This window comes from Mobula birostris, chromosome 10 (assembly GCF_030028105.1).
Source record: "Mobula birostris isolate sMobBir1 chromosome 10, sMobBir1.hap1, whole genome shotgun sequence".
Lineage (NCBI taxonomy): Eukaryota > Metazoa > Chordata > Chondrichthyes > Myliobatiformes > Myliobatidae > Mobula > Mobula birostris.
Window position 1 is genome coordinate 38728834 of NC_092379.1, and position 12772 is coordinate 38741605.

Genomic DNA, 12772 nt, shown 5'->3' on the forward strand with positions numbered 1-12772 from the left:
ATGCAGTCATTCTACGCGCTGAGGGGGGTAAATTATTAGAAGGTTTAGGTAATCCAAAGATAGCAGTAATAGGATGGGGAGAAATATCACTATTCAGAACCTTTGAGATAATATTAAAAATGTCTTTCCAAAAAGTTTCCAGAGTAGGACAAGACCAAAACATGTGGGTAAAGGAGGCTATCTCCCCATGACATCTATCGCAAAGAGGGTTAATATGAGGGTAATAACGAGCTAATTTATCTTTAGAGATATGTGCTCTATGGACAACTTTAAATTGAATTAAAGAGTGTTTGGAACAGATAGAGGAGGTGTTAACAAGTTGTAAAATATAGTTCCAGTCCTCAGCCAGGATAGTAAGACCCAATTCCCTTTCCCAGTCAGTCCTAATCTTGTCGAGTGGAGCTTTCCTAAATTTCATGATAGTATTATAAATAGTAGCCGTTACACCTTTCTGAAACGGGTTAAGGTTGATGATAACGTCTAAAATATTTCCGGGGGGTGGGGGTAAGGCCGGAAAGGAAGAGGGTATGGTATTTAGGAAATTTCTAACTTGCAAATATCTAAAAAAATGTGTTCTTGGTAAATTGTATTTATTAGATAATTGTTCAAAAGATATAAGGGAGCCATCTGAAAATATGTAAGGGATGTAAGGGATAAATTTGTCCCGGTGAGGAAAGAGAAGCAGAATAAACAGTGTAAAGACAGTAAGGTAGAAGGGCTGAAATGTGTATACCTCAATGCAAGAAGCATCAGGAACAAAGGTGATGAACTGAGAGCTTGGATACATACATGGAATTATGATGTAGTGGCCGTTACAGAGACTTGGCTGGCACCAGGGCAGGAATGGATTCTCAATATTCCTCAATTTCAGTGCTTTAAAAGGAATAGAGAGGACGGAAAAAGGGGAGGAGGGGTGGCATTACTGGTCAGGGATACTATTACAGCTACAGAAATGGTGGGTAATGTAGCAGGATCCTCTTTTGAGTCAATATGGGTGGAAGTCAGGAACAGGAAGGGAGCAGTTACTCTACTGGGGGTATTCTATAGGCCCCCTGGTAGCAGCAGAGATACAGAGGAGCAGATTGGTAGGCAGATTTTGGAAAGGTGCAAAAATAACAGGGTTGTTATCATGGGTGACTTTAACTTCCCTAATATTGATTGGCACCTGATTAGTTCCAAGGGTTTAGATGGGGCAGAGTTTGTTAAGTGTGTCCAGGATGGATTCCTGTCACACTATGTGGACAGGCCGACCAGGGGGAATGCCATGCTAGATCTAGTACTAGGTAATGAACCGGGTCAGATCACAGATCTCTCAGTGGGTGAGCATCTGGGGGGCAGTGACCACCGCTCCCTGGCCTTTATAATTATCATGGAAAAGGATAGAATCAAAGAGGACAGGAAAAATTTTAATTGGGGAAAGGCAAATTATGAGGCTACAAGGCTAGAACTTGCGGGTGTGAATTGGGATGACGTTTTTGCAGGGAAATGTACTATGGACATGTGGTCGATGTTTAGAGATCTCTTGCGGGATGTAGGGGATAAATTTGTCCCGGTGAGGAAGATAAAGAATGGTAGGGTGAAGGAACTATGGGTGACAAGTGAGGTGGAAAATCTAGTCAGGAGGAAGAAGGCAGCATACATGAGGTTTAGGAAGCAAGGATCAGATGGGTCTATTGAGGAATATAGGGAAGCAAGAAAGGAGCTTAAGAAGGGGCTGAGAAGAGCAAGAAGGGGGCATGAGAAGGCCTTGGCGAGTAGGGTAAAGGAAAACCCCAAGGCATTCTTCAATTATGTGAAGAAAAAAAGGATGACAGGAGTGAAGTTAGGACTGATTAGAGATAAAGGTGGGAAGATGTGCCTGGAGGCTGTGGAAGTGAGCGAGGTCCTCAATGAATACTTCTCTTCGGTATTCACCAATGAGAGGGAACTTGATGATGGTGAAGACAATATGAGTGAGGTTGATGTTCTGGAGCATGCTGATATTAAGGGACAGGAGGTGTGGAGTTGTTAAAATACATTAGGACAGATAAGTCCCCGGGGCCTGATGGAATATTCCCCAGGCTGCTCCACGAGGCAAGAGAAGAGATTGCTGAGCCTCTGGCTAGGATCTTTATGTCCTCGTTGTCCATGGGAATGGTACCGGAGGATTGGAGGGAGGCGAATGTTGTCCCCTTGTTCAGAAAAGGTAGTAGGGATAGTCCGGGTAATTATAGACCAGTGAGCCTTACGTCTGTGGTGGGAAAGCTGTTGGAAAAGATTCTTAGAGATAGGATCTATAGGCATTTAGAGAATCATGGTCTGATCAGGGACAGTCAGCACGGCTTTGTGAAGGGCAGATCGTGTCTAACAAGCCTGATAGAGTTCTTTGAGGAGGTGACCAGGCATATAGATGAGGGTAGTGCAGTGGATGTGATCTATATGGATTTTAGTAAGGCATTTGACAAGGTTCCACATGGTAGGCTTATTCGGAAAGTTAGAAGGCATGGGATCCAAGGAAGTTTGGCCAGGTGGATTCAGAATTGGCTTGCCTGCAGAAGGCGGAGGGTGGTGGTGGAGGGAGTACTTTCAGATTGGAGGATTGTGACTAGTGGTGTCCCACAAGGATCTGTTCTGGGACCTCTACTTTTCGTGATTTTTATTAACGACCTGGATGTGGGGGTAGAAGGGTGGGTTGGCAAGTTTGCAGACGGCACAAAGGTTGGTGGTGTTGTAGATAGTGTAGAGGATTGTCAAAGATTGCAGAGAGACATTGATAGGATGCAGAAGTGGGCTGAGAAGTGGCAGATGGAGTTCAACCCGGAGAAGTGTGAGGTGGTACACTTTGGAAGGACAAACTCCAAGGCAGAGTACAAAGTAAATGGCAGGATACTTGGTAGTGTGGAGGAGCAGAGGAATCTCGGAGTACATGTCCACAGATCCTTGAAAGTTGCCTCACAGGTGGATAGGATAGTTAAGAAAGCTTATGGGGTGTTAGCTTTCATAAGTCGAGGGATAGAGTTTAAGAGTCGCGATGTGATGATGCAGCTCTATAAACTCTGGTTAGGCCTCACTTGGAGTATTGTGTCCAGTTCTGGTCGCCTCACTATAGGAAGGATGTGGAAGCATTGGAAAGGGTACAGAGGAGTTTTACCAGGATGCTGCCTGGTTTAGAAAGTATGCATTATGATCAGAGATTAAGGGAGCTAGGGCTTTACTCTTTGGAGAGAAGGAGGATGAGAGGAGACATGATAGAGGTGTACAAGATAATAAGAGGAATAGATAGAGTGGATAGCCAGCGCCACTTCCCCAGTGCACCACTGCTCAATACAAGAGGACATGGCTTTAAGTTAAGGGGTGGGAAGTTCAAGGGGGATATTAGAGGAAGGTTTTTTTACTCAGAGAGTGGTCGGTGCGTGGAATGCACTGCCTGAGTCAGTGGTGGAGGCAGATACACTAGTGAAGTTTAAGAGACTACCAGACAGGTATATGGAGGAATTTAAGATGGGGGCTTATATAGGAGGCAGGGTTTGAGGGTTGGCACAACATTGTGGGCTGAAGGGCCTGTACTGTGCTATTCTATAAGTCAGAAAACCATGATATACCATTAGTCTTCCAAATTTGAAAGGCACGGTCTGTAGAGGAGGGGAGAAAAATATATTGCCAATAATAGGAATCGCTAGCACAAATTGATTAAGATCAAAAAATTTTCGGAATTGGAACCAGATACGTAAGGTATGTTTAACTACTGGGTTGCAAACCTGCTTATATCGTTTCAAATCGGAGGGAAGAGAAACCAAGTGCATAGCCTTGAACAGAATGTAATTCCAATACTACCCATTTAGGAATGGATGGTGTATCTTGGTCAAGTAACCAAAATTTCATGTGTCGAATATTAATTGCCCAGTAATAAAATCTAAGGTTAGGTAGTGCCAAGCCTTCATCTCTCTTAGCTTTCTGTAGATGTATTCTACCCAACCTCGGGTTTTTATTTTGCGGAATAAATGAAGAGATTTTAGAGTCTACTTTATCAAAAAAGGATTTTGGAACAAAAATTGGTAATGTCTGAAATATATATAAAAATTTTGGCAGAATAAACATCTTAACAGCATTAATACGACCAGTCAAAGTTAAATAAAGTGGACACCATTTAAAGGAAAGTTGTGTGATATTGTCAATTGAGGGTAAATAATTAGCCTTAAATAAATCCGTACGTTTACAGGTAATTTTAATCCCAAGATATGAAAAATGATTATTAACCAATCTAAACGGCAGGTTCTGATATAAGGGAACTTGCTTATTAATAGGGAAAAATTCACTCTTATTAAGATTTAATTTGTATCCTGAAAAAAGACTAAATTGGGCTAATAAATCTAGAGCTGCTGGGATAGATTTTTGAGGATTGGAAATATATCATCAGCGTAAAGTGATACTTTATGAGACTTTAACCCACGACTTATATCAATAATGTTAGTAGATTCTCGAATAGCAATTGCTAGTGGTTCTAATGCTGTATCAGCTAACAAAGGGCTAAGAGGACACCCTTGTCTGGTACCTCGAAATAGAGGGAAAAAAGGTGAGTTTTGAGTATTAGTACGAACTGACGCCATAGCTGTGTACATACATCTATTGATGCTTCTGGACACATCTTCAGTGATGTTCCTGAAATCATCCGGTGTTTCGGGTCTTTCAACATCATACAACCTCCTCCAGGTGACCCAGCCGGGGCTGATCAGACCCCAGCTTGTGTCCAGATGGCTAGCTACTTATGACTCCATGGCTCCCCTCTTTTGAGCCACAGCCATCTTGAGGCCCTCTCTGCCGTATCCGTGGTACTGCGGATGGCTCTCCTCTTCCTCTCTCCCTCCATGCCCAAAATGCTGAAGGCTCTAACTAAAGAATGGGCTACGAATCCCCTACAACCAACCTCCACTGGGAGACACCTCGCTCTCCATCCGGCCTGCTGACAGTTGCTGACCAGTCCTGCGTACTTGGAGAGCTTCCTTTCAAAGGCCTCTTCTAAGCTATCTTCCCATGGGACGGTCAGCTCCAGCAGCACCACTTGTTTAGTCAACTCAGACACTAGGACAATGTCAGGTCGCAGGATGGTGGCTGCGATATGGTTGGGGAACTTCAGCTGCCCTTCGAGGTCCACCAACAGCTGCCAGTCCCTTGCAGAGGTCAGAATGCCTGCAGATGGAGAATGGTATAACAATTTAATCCAGGTTATAAATTTCGGGCTGAAGTTAAACATTTCAAGCACCTTAAATAAGTAGGGCCATTCAACCCTGTCAAAGGCTTTTTCAGCGTCTAGGGAAGTGACACATTCAGGATCGGTTTGTGACGGGGTATAGGCAATATTTAGAAGTGTACGAATATTATAAAAAGAATAGCGATTCTTAATAAAACCCGTTTGATCTTCTGAAATAATATAAAGAAGTGCTTTTTTCTAGTCTATTTGCTAATAATTTAGAAAAAATCTTGGAGTCAACATTTAACAAGGATATTGGTCTATAAGATGCGCATTGAGCGGGGTCTTTATCCTTCTTTAATATTAAAGAGATCAATGCTCTATAAAAGGATTCTGGTAGTTTACCAAGTTTTAATGAGGCCTCCAGAACCCTGGATAACCAGGGGACTAATGAGGGTGCAAAAGATTTTAAAAATTCTAGGGTAAACCCGTCAGGGCCAGGAGCTATCCCCGAGTTCATAGAAAAAATAGCATTCTTAATCTTATCAGTAGTGAAGGAAGTTTCTAACATAGAACATATATCGTGTGATATCTTAGGGAAGTCTAGGTTATCTAAAAAGTCACACATATGTTTAGAATCTCATGGAGATTCTGATTGATATTAAGAGGAATAAAAATCAAAGAAGAATTGATTAATCTCAGCTTGATCAAACGTCAGTTGATCTTTTTGATTATAAATCTGATTAATTTGAAGTTTAATAGAGTTAGTCTTCAACTGATTAGCCAACAGTTTACCAACTTTGTCACTATGTATATAAAATTCACTTCTTGTCTTCATTAATTGGTTTGCAATAGAGGACGAAAGTAATAAACTGTGTTCCATTTGAAGTTCAGTTCTTTGTTTATACAGCTTCTCAGAAGGAGCTGTAGCATATTTCTTATCTATTTCCTTAATCTTGTCCACAAGAGCAAGCTCTTCCTTCTTCAACCTTTTCCTCAAAGCAGCAGAGTACGAAATAATCTGGCCACGAATATAAGCTTTGAAGGAATCCCAAAGGGTGTTCACGGACATATCCTCTGTACTGTTAATTGTGGAAAAAAAGATCAATTTGTTCATTCATGAAGTTAACAAAATCCAAGTCCTGAAGCAACAGCGAATTAAAAAGCCATTGTCTATTGTTATGAGCATTGGCCAATAATTTAATAGAAAGCTTAAGTGGAGTATGGTCCAAAATGGTTATAGAGTCATATTCGCATTTAACTACTGAAGAAATAAGACGAGAGTCAATAAAAAAAAATCAATTCTTGAGTAAGAGTGTTGAAGTGGCACAAAGATCAGCTGCTTCACCACCATTCAGGCTACATCCCAGCTGGAACATTACCTTCCTCTTCTCAGGACTCCAAACACATTCTGGCCAACCATTGCCTAATGGATCTCTGCTCAATGGGGCCCCTACTCAGGACTTTCTCCACCTGGAACGAGAGGACAGGGCTGCACTCCACCATAGCAGAACATCCTGCGTATGCCCAGAACATTCAGATAGAGCATCAAAGTCAAAGTCGAGCTCACTGTCTCACACACACAAGTACATGTATGAACACAGGAGCAATGAAACGCTTGCTGCAGCATCACAGACACGTGGCATCAGATGAGCTGTATTCACAAGAAAAACATCAATCATACAGTTTTTTACAAGGAAGCACAACTAGAACAAAATAAAGCTCAGATTGAGAGCAAAGTGCTCATAGTGTTGCTAAACCAAAGTGATTAGGGTTTTAACTAGTTGGGTCGATAACTGAATATTTTAAGGAAAGTAGTTGTTCTTGAACCTGATGGTGGGGGATTTAGGACCTAAGAGGGAAGGTGACTAAGGTATATAAAATTGTGGGAGATAGAGATAGGGTGGTGTTGGTATTAGCATTAACTTCTGCAAAGGTAGATGTCAAGTCTTCACTTAGAACAGCAGTTCCCAACCTGGGGTCCACGGACCTCTCAATGGGAAGCCTCCATAGCATAAGAAAGATTGGGAGCCCCTGACTTAGAACAGTCTACACAATGGCAATGTCTTCGGTTTCTCGTTGGACCAGTTCTTCCCCCTGTGGAGCTCTCAGTATTTGTTGTAAGCCACCCTCTCTTCGGTTCAGCCTGCTCTGTATGCTCCTCTACCTCCCTGGATTTTGATTTGGGAATTGCTTCTTTTATTGGTTTAGACTTGTTCTTGCTGCTCCTTCAATCACTCGCACACCTTCAAGTAACTCCCTGGCCTTTAGCATTATCATGGAAAAGGATAGAATCAGAGAGGACAGGAAAATTTTTAATTGGGGAAGGGCAAATTATGAGGCTATAAGGCTAGAACTTGTGGGTGTGATTTGGGATGATGTTTTTGTGGGGAAATATACTATGGACATCTGGTCGATGTTTAGAGATCTCTTGCAGGATGTTAGGGATAAATTTGTCCCGGTGAGGAAGATAAAGAATGGTAGGGTGAAGGAACCATGGGTGACGAGTGAGGTGGAAAATCTAGTCAGGTGGAAGAAGGTAGCATACATGAGGTTTAGGAAGCAAGGATCAGATGGGTCTATTGAGGAATATAGGGAAGCAAGAAAGGAGCTTAAGAAGGGGCTGAGAAGAGCAAGAAGGGGGCATGAGAAGGCCTTGGTGAGTAGGGTAAAGGAAAACCCCAAGGCATTCTTCAATTATGTGAAGAAAAAAAGGATGACAGGAGTGAAGGTAGGACCAATTAGAGATAAAGGTGGGAAGATGTGCCTGGAGGCTGTGGAAGTGAGTGAGGTCCTCAATGAATACTTCTCTTCGGTATTCACCAATGAGAGGGAACTTGATGATGGTGAAGACAATATGAGTGAGGTTGATGTTCTGGAGCATGTTGATATTAAGGGAGAGGAGGTGTTGGAGTTGTTAAAATACATTAGGATGGATAAGTCCCCGGGGCCTGATAGAATTTTCCCCAGGCTGCTCCACGAGGCGAGAGAAGAGATTGCTGAGCCTCTGGCTAGGATCTTTATGTCCTTGTTGTCCACGGGAATGGTACCGGAGGATTGGAGGGAGCCGAATGTTGTCCCCTTGTTCAGAAAAGGTAGTAGGGATAGTCTGGGTAATTATAGGCCAGTGAGCCTTACGTCTGTGGTGGGAAAGCTGTTGGAAAAGATTCTTAGAGATAGGATCTATAGGCATTTAGAGAATCATGGTCTGATCAGGGACAGTCAGCATGGCTTTGTGAAGGGCAGATCGTGTCTAACAAGACTGATAGAGTTATTTGAGGAGGTGACCAGGCATATAGATGAGGGTAGTGCAGCAGATGTGATCTATATGAATCTTAGTAAGGTATTTGACAAGGTTCCACATGGTAGGCTTATTCAGAAAGTCAGAAGGTATGGGATCCAGGATTGGCCAGGTGGATTCAGAATTGGCTTGCCTGCAGAAGGCAGAGGGTCGTGGTGGAGGGAGTACATTCAGATTGGAGGATTGTGACTAGTGGTGTCCCACAAGGATCTGTTCTGGGACCTCTACTTTTCGTGATTTTTATTAACGACCTAGATGTGGGGGTAGAAGGGTGGGTTGGCAAGTTTGCAGATGACACAAAGGTTGGTGGTGTTGTAGATAGTGTAGAGGATTGTCGAAGATTGCAGAGAGACATTGATAGAATGCAGAAGTGGGCTGAGAAGTGGCAGATGGAGTTCAACCCGGAAAAGTGTGAGTAGTACACTTTGGAAGGACAAACTCGAAGACAGAGTACAAAGTAAATGGCAGGATACTTGGTAGTGTGGAGGAGCAGAGGGATCTGGGGGTACATGCCCACAGATCCCAGAAAGTTGCCTCACAGGGAGAGGGGGAGATCCAAAATAATAGGAAAAGACAGGAGGGGGAGGGATGCAGCCAAGAGCTGGACAGTTGATTGGCAAAAGGGATATGAGAGGATCATGGGACAGGAGGCCCAGGGAGAAGGAAAGGGGGGAGGGGGAGAAACCCAGAGGATGGGCAAGGGGTATAGTCAGAGGGACAAAGGGAGCAAAAGGAGAGAGAGAGAGAGAAAGAATGTGTGTATATAAATAAATAATGGATAGGATACGAGGGGGAGGTGGGGCATTAGCAGAAGTTAGAGAAGTCAATGTTCATGCCATCAGGCTGGAGGCTACCCAGACGGAATATAAGGCGTTGTTCCTCTAACCTGAGTGTGGCTTCATATTTACAGTAGAGGAGGCCGTGGATAGACATATCAGAATGGGAATGGGATGTGGAATTAAAATGTGTGGCCATTGGGAGATCCTGCTTTCTCTGGCGGACAGATAATCAACATGGTGCCCCAGGAGTGGATGGAATTGTTAATTTGGAAAAAGCATTAGAGCCAACGCCTGCCTTTATTGTTGATAATTTTATTGTTAATAAGTCTTAACTCTCGACCAAGGGTTGAGAGTAAATGAACGGTTTATTGTAAACATCTTTCATTGGTATATGAACAGAGAGTCAACGCATAATTTTATTGAAAATAATTTTATTGAATACGGACTCAGAGTCAACGAATTTTTTTTCTTATATGCAAATAACTTTATTTTGTAATAATTCTGAATAAAGTATTTTTGGAAAAAAAAACTCTTTGCGGAAGCCATCGGGAGGGATGAGGGCATAAGAGGGGTGACACTGCCAGGCAGTGGAGGGACCCAAGTAAAAACCCCCCTGTACATGGACGACGTCACCGTCTTCTGCTCTGATCCGAGGTCAGTTCGCAGGTTGATTGGCATCTGCGAACAGTTCGAGCTAGCGTCGAGGGCCAGGGTCAACCGCACGAAGAGCGAAGCCATGTTCTTCGGCAACTGGCCCGACCGATTCACCATCAGGTCTGACCACGTGAGGGTGTTGGGGATCTGGCTCGGAGGGGCCGAGGCGTGCAACAAGAACTGGCAGGAGCGGACTGCCAAGGTGAAACGGAAACTGGGACTGTGGGGAGGGCGCTCCCTGTCGATAACGGGCAAGAACCTGGTCATCAGGTGTGAGGTGCTCTCAGCGCTGCTGTACTTGGCGCAGGTGTGGCCCGTCCCCCGCTCCTGCAGCTCGGAAATCACCTGAGCTGTCTTCAGATTCGTCTGGGGATCCAAGATGGAGCGGGTGAGACGGACCGTCATGCACAAGTCCCTGAACAATGGGGGCAAGAACGTCTCCAATGTCGCCCTCACCCTGATGGCCAGCTTCGTATGTGGCTGCATCAGGTTGTGTGTAGAACCCAGGTATGTGGGCACCAAGTACCACTATGTGTCCAGGTTCCACCTGTCGCCCTGGCTACGAAGGATGGGTTGGCCCCACACCCGCGCAACGCCCCAGTCAGCTGGTCGTTGCTGGCATACCTGTCCTACGTAGAAAAGTTTTTCCAGCAGAACGCCTTTGACCACAGGACCATCAGGCAATGGTCGGCACGTAATGTCCTGCAGGCACTGCAGGAGAAGGACGGGATGGACACAGTGGTGTGGTTCCCTGAGCAGACCGTCCAGTTCATCTGGCAAAATGCCTCATCACCAGATCTCACCAATAGGCACCAAGACCTCGCCTGGCTGGCGGTGAGAGGGGCCCTCCCAGTCAGATCCTTCTTGTACGCCCGGAACGTCGTCTCCGCACCCAACTGCCCCCGGGAGGACTGCAGTGAGGAGGAGTCTGTGACCCACCTCTTTGCACACTGCCAGTTCGCAGAGAGGGTGTGGAGGAGAATGGACGGGCTAGTGTCACGTTTCATGCCCAGCAGCTGCGTAACAGAGGACTCTCTGATCTACGGGCTGTTCCCGGGGACGCACACGGAGCTCAACAATGATGTGGTGAGGTGAACAACTGGGGTGCCACGTGAGTGGCCATAAGTATGGATATGTACAGACTATAATGGAAACGAATGTAAAGGATGAAAAGTTATTGAATGGTTTATTGTATATAATTTTATTTTTGAATAAAGTACATTTTGAAATATAAAAAAAAACTGGCCCGACCGATCCAGTGTCGCCTTCAGTATCAGGTCTGACCACATGAGGGTGTTGGGGATCTGGTTCGGGGGGCGGGGGGGGGGGCGAGGCGTGCAACGAGAACCGGCAGGAGTGGACTGCCAGGGTGAAACAGAAACTGGGACTGTGGGGAGGGCGCTCCTTATCCATAACGGGCAAGAACCTGGTCATTAGGGCTGCTGTACTTGGCGCAGGTGGTTCCCTCAGCAGACTGTCCAGTATATCTGGCAAATTGCCTCATCGCCACACCTCACCAACAGGCACCTTGACCTCGCCTGGCTGGCGGTGAGAGGGGCCTTCCCAGTCAGATCGCTCCTGTACGCCCGGAACGGCGCCTCCGCACCCCGTTGCCCACGGGAGGACTGTGATGGGCTGCAGTCGGTGGCTCACCTTGTGGGTTCGCGAAGAAGGTGTGCAGGAGAATGGAAGGGAGGGGCGGTGTTAACATTCATGCCCAGCAGCTGCGTTACCGAGGACACCGTCATCTACGGGCTGTTCCGGGGACACACACTGAGACAAACATCCGGTGCTGCTGGCAGATCATCAGTTCAGTGAACGACGCTCTGGTCGGCCCGAAACTGGTTTTTATTGTTAATAATTTTATTGTAAATAATCATAATTCTTGACTAAGGTTTGAGAGTAAACGAACGATTTATTGTAAACATCTTTCATTTGAATATGGACTGAGAGTCAACGCATAATTTTATTGTAAATAACTATTTATTGAATAAGGACTCAGAGTCAACGAACGTTTTTTTAAGTAAACAACTTTATTTTGTAATATTTCTGAATGAAGTATTTTTGGAGAAAAAAGCGCCATGGAAGCGGAAGCGCTCGCACGTTCGGACAGGCGCTCCGCTGGTGGACTGCCGGCAGATGGTGATTCATTGTCTCCTACCGCTTCATTTCCTGAGGCTTGGCTCCCTCCGTTCTTCGTGATCACTGTTCGGGTTCTCTTCTTCGGCCCGGCCATCGCGTGTCAGAACGGACACCCAGGCCAGGCGAGAAACAAATCAAACCTGCCAGTGGCGGGACCGTGATCGGGAGCTCTGATCAAGGCATAAGAGCGCTGACGGATCCACTGTCCCCGTCACCGTGAGGGGTTGAAGGTGTTGGGGATCTGGTTCAGAGGGGCCGAGGCGTGCGGGAACAACTGGCTAGAGCTGACTGCACTGCCAAGGTGAAACGGAAACTGCGACTGTGGGGAGGGCTCACGGCTCGCCTCGCTGCTGCTGACGTCCCAGCCGGAGACATCAACTGCGCCATTGATGCGGCTGGACAGTACCCCCAGACTCCTGATGGGAACAGTGAAGACAGCCCAGCTGCGAGACGCCTTTGGCACCCCCACAGGTGGAACACAGCCACAAAGCCACCTGGACACGATCGGACGGCTCAGCCCACTCCTGGATCGACTTCCGCTTCCCCTCAGAGTCCCTCACGGTCAGGTCCACCGACGTCAAGCCGCTGTTCCTCTCTGACAACTGTCTTCTGCGAGCCACCTGTCACTTAGGAAGGCAGGAAGCTGAACGTTAAGCTGCCGACGAGAGAGAATATTAGGGAACTCGACAAGGAGTACACAGGTTGGAGAACCTTGAAAGCCTTCTTTGA

General features: G+C 45.7%; 1 protein-coding gene across 1 annotated transcript in view; it reads right to left on the bottom strand.

Moving 5' to 3' along the window:
* LOC140203602 (uncharacterized) overlaps positions 1-12137 on the bottom strand; it is a 53040-nt gene extending 40903 nt beyond the window's left edge. Inside the window, exon 1 of the mRNA XM_072269649.1 lies at positions 12063-12137. Coding sequence (XP_072125750.1) covers positions 12063-12137 — 75 coding nt within the window. The remainder of the gene's footprint in view (positions 1-12062) is intronic.
* Positions 12138-12772: the final 635 nt, after the last annotated feature.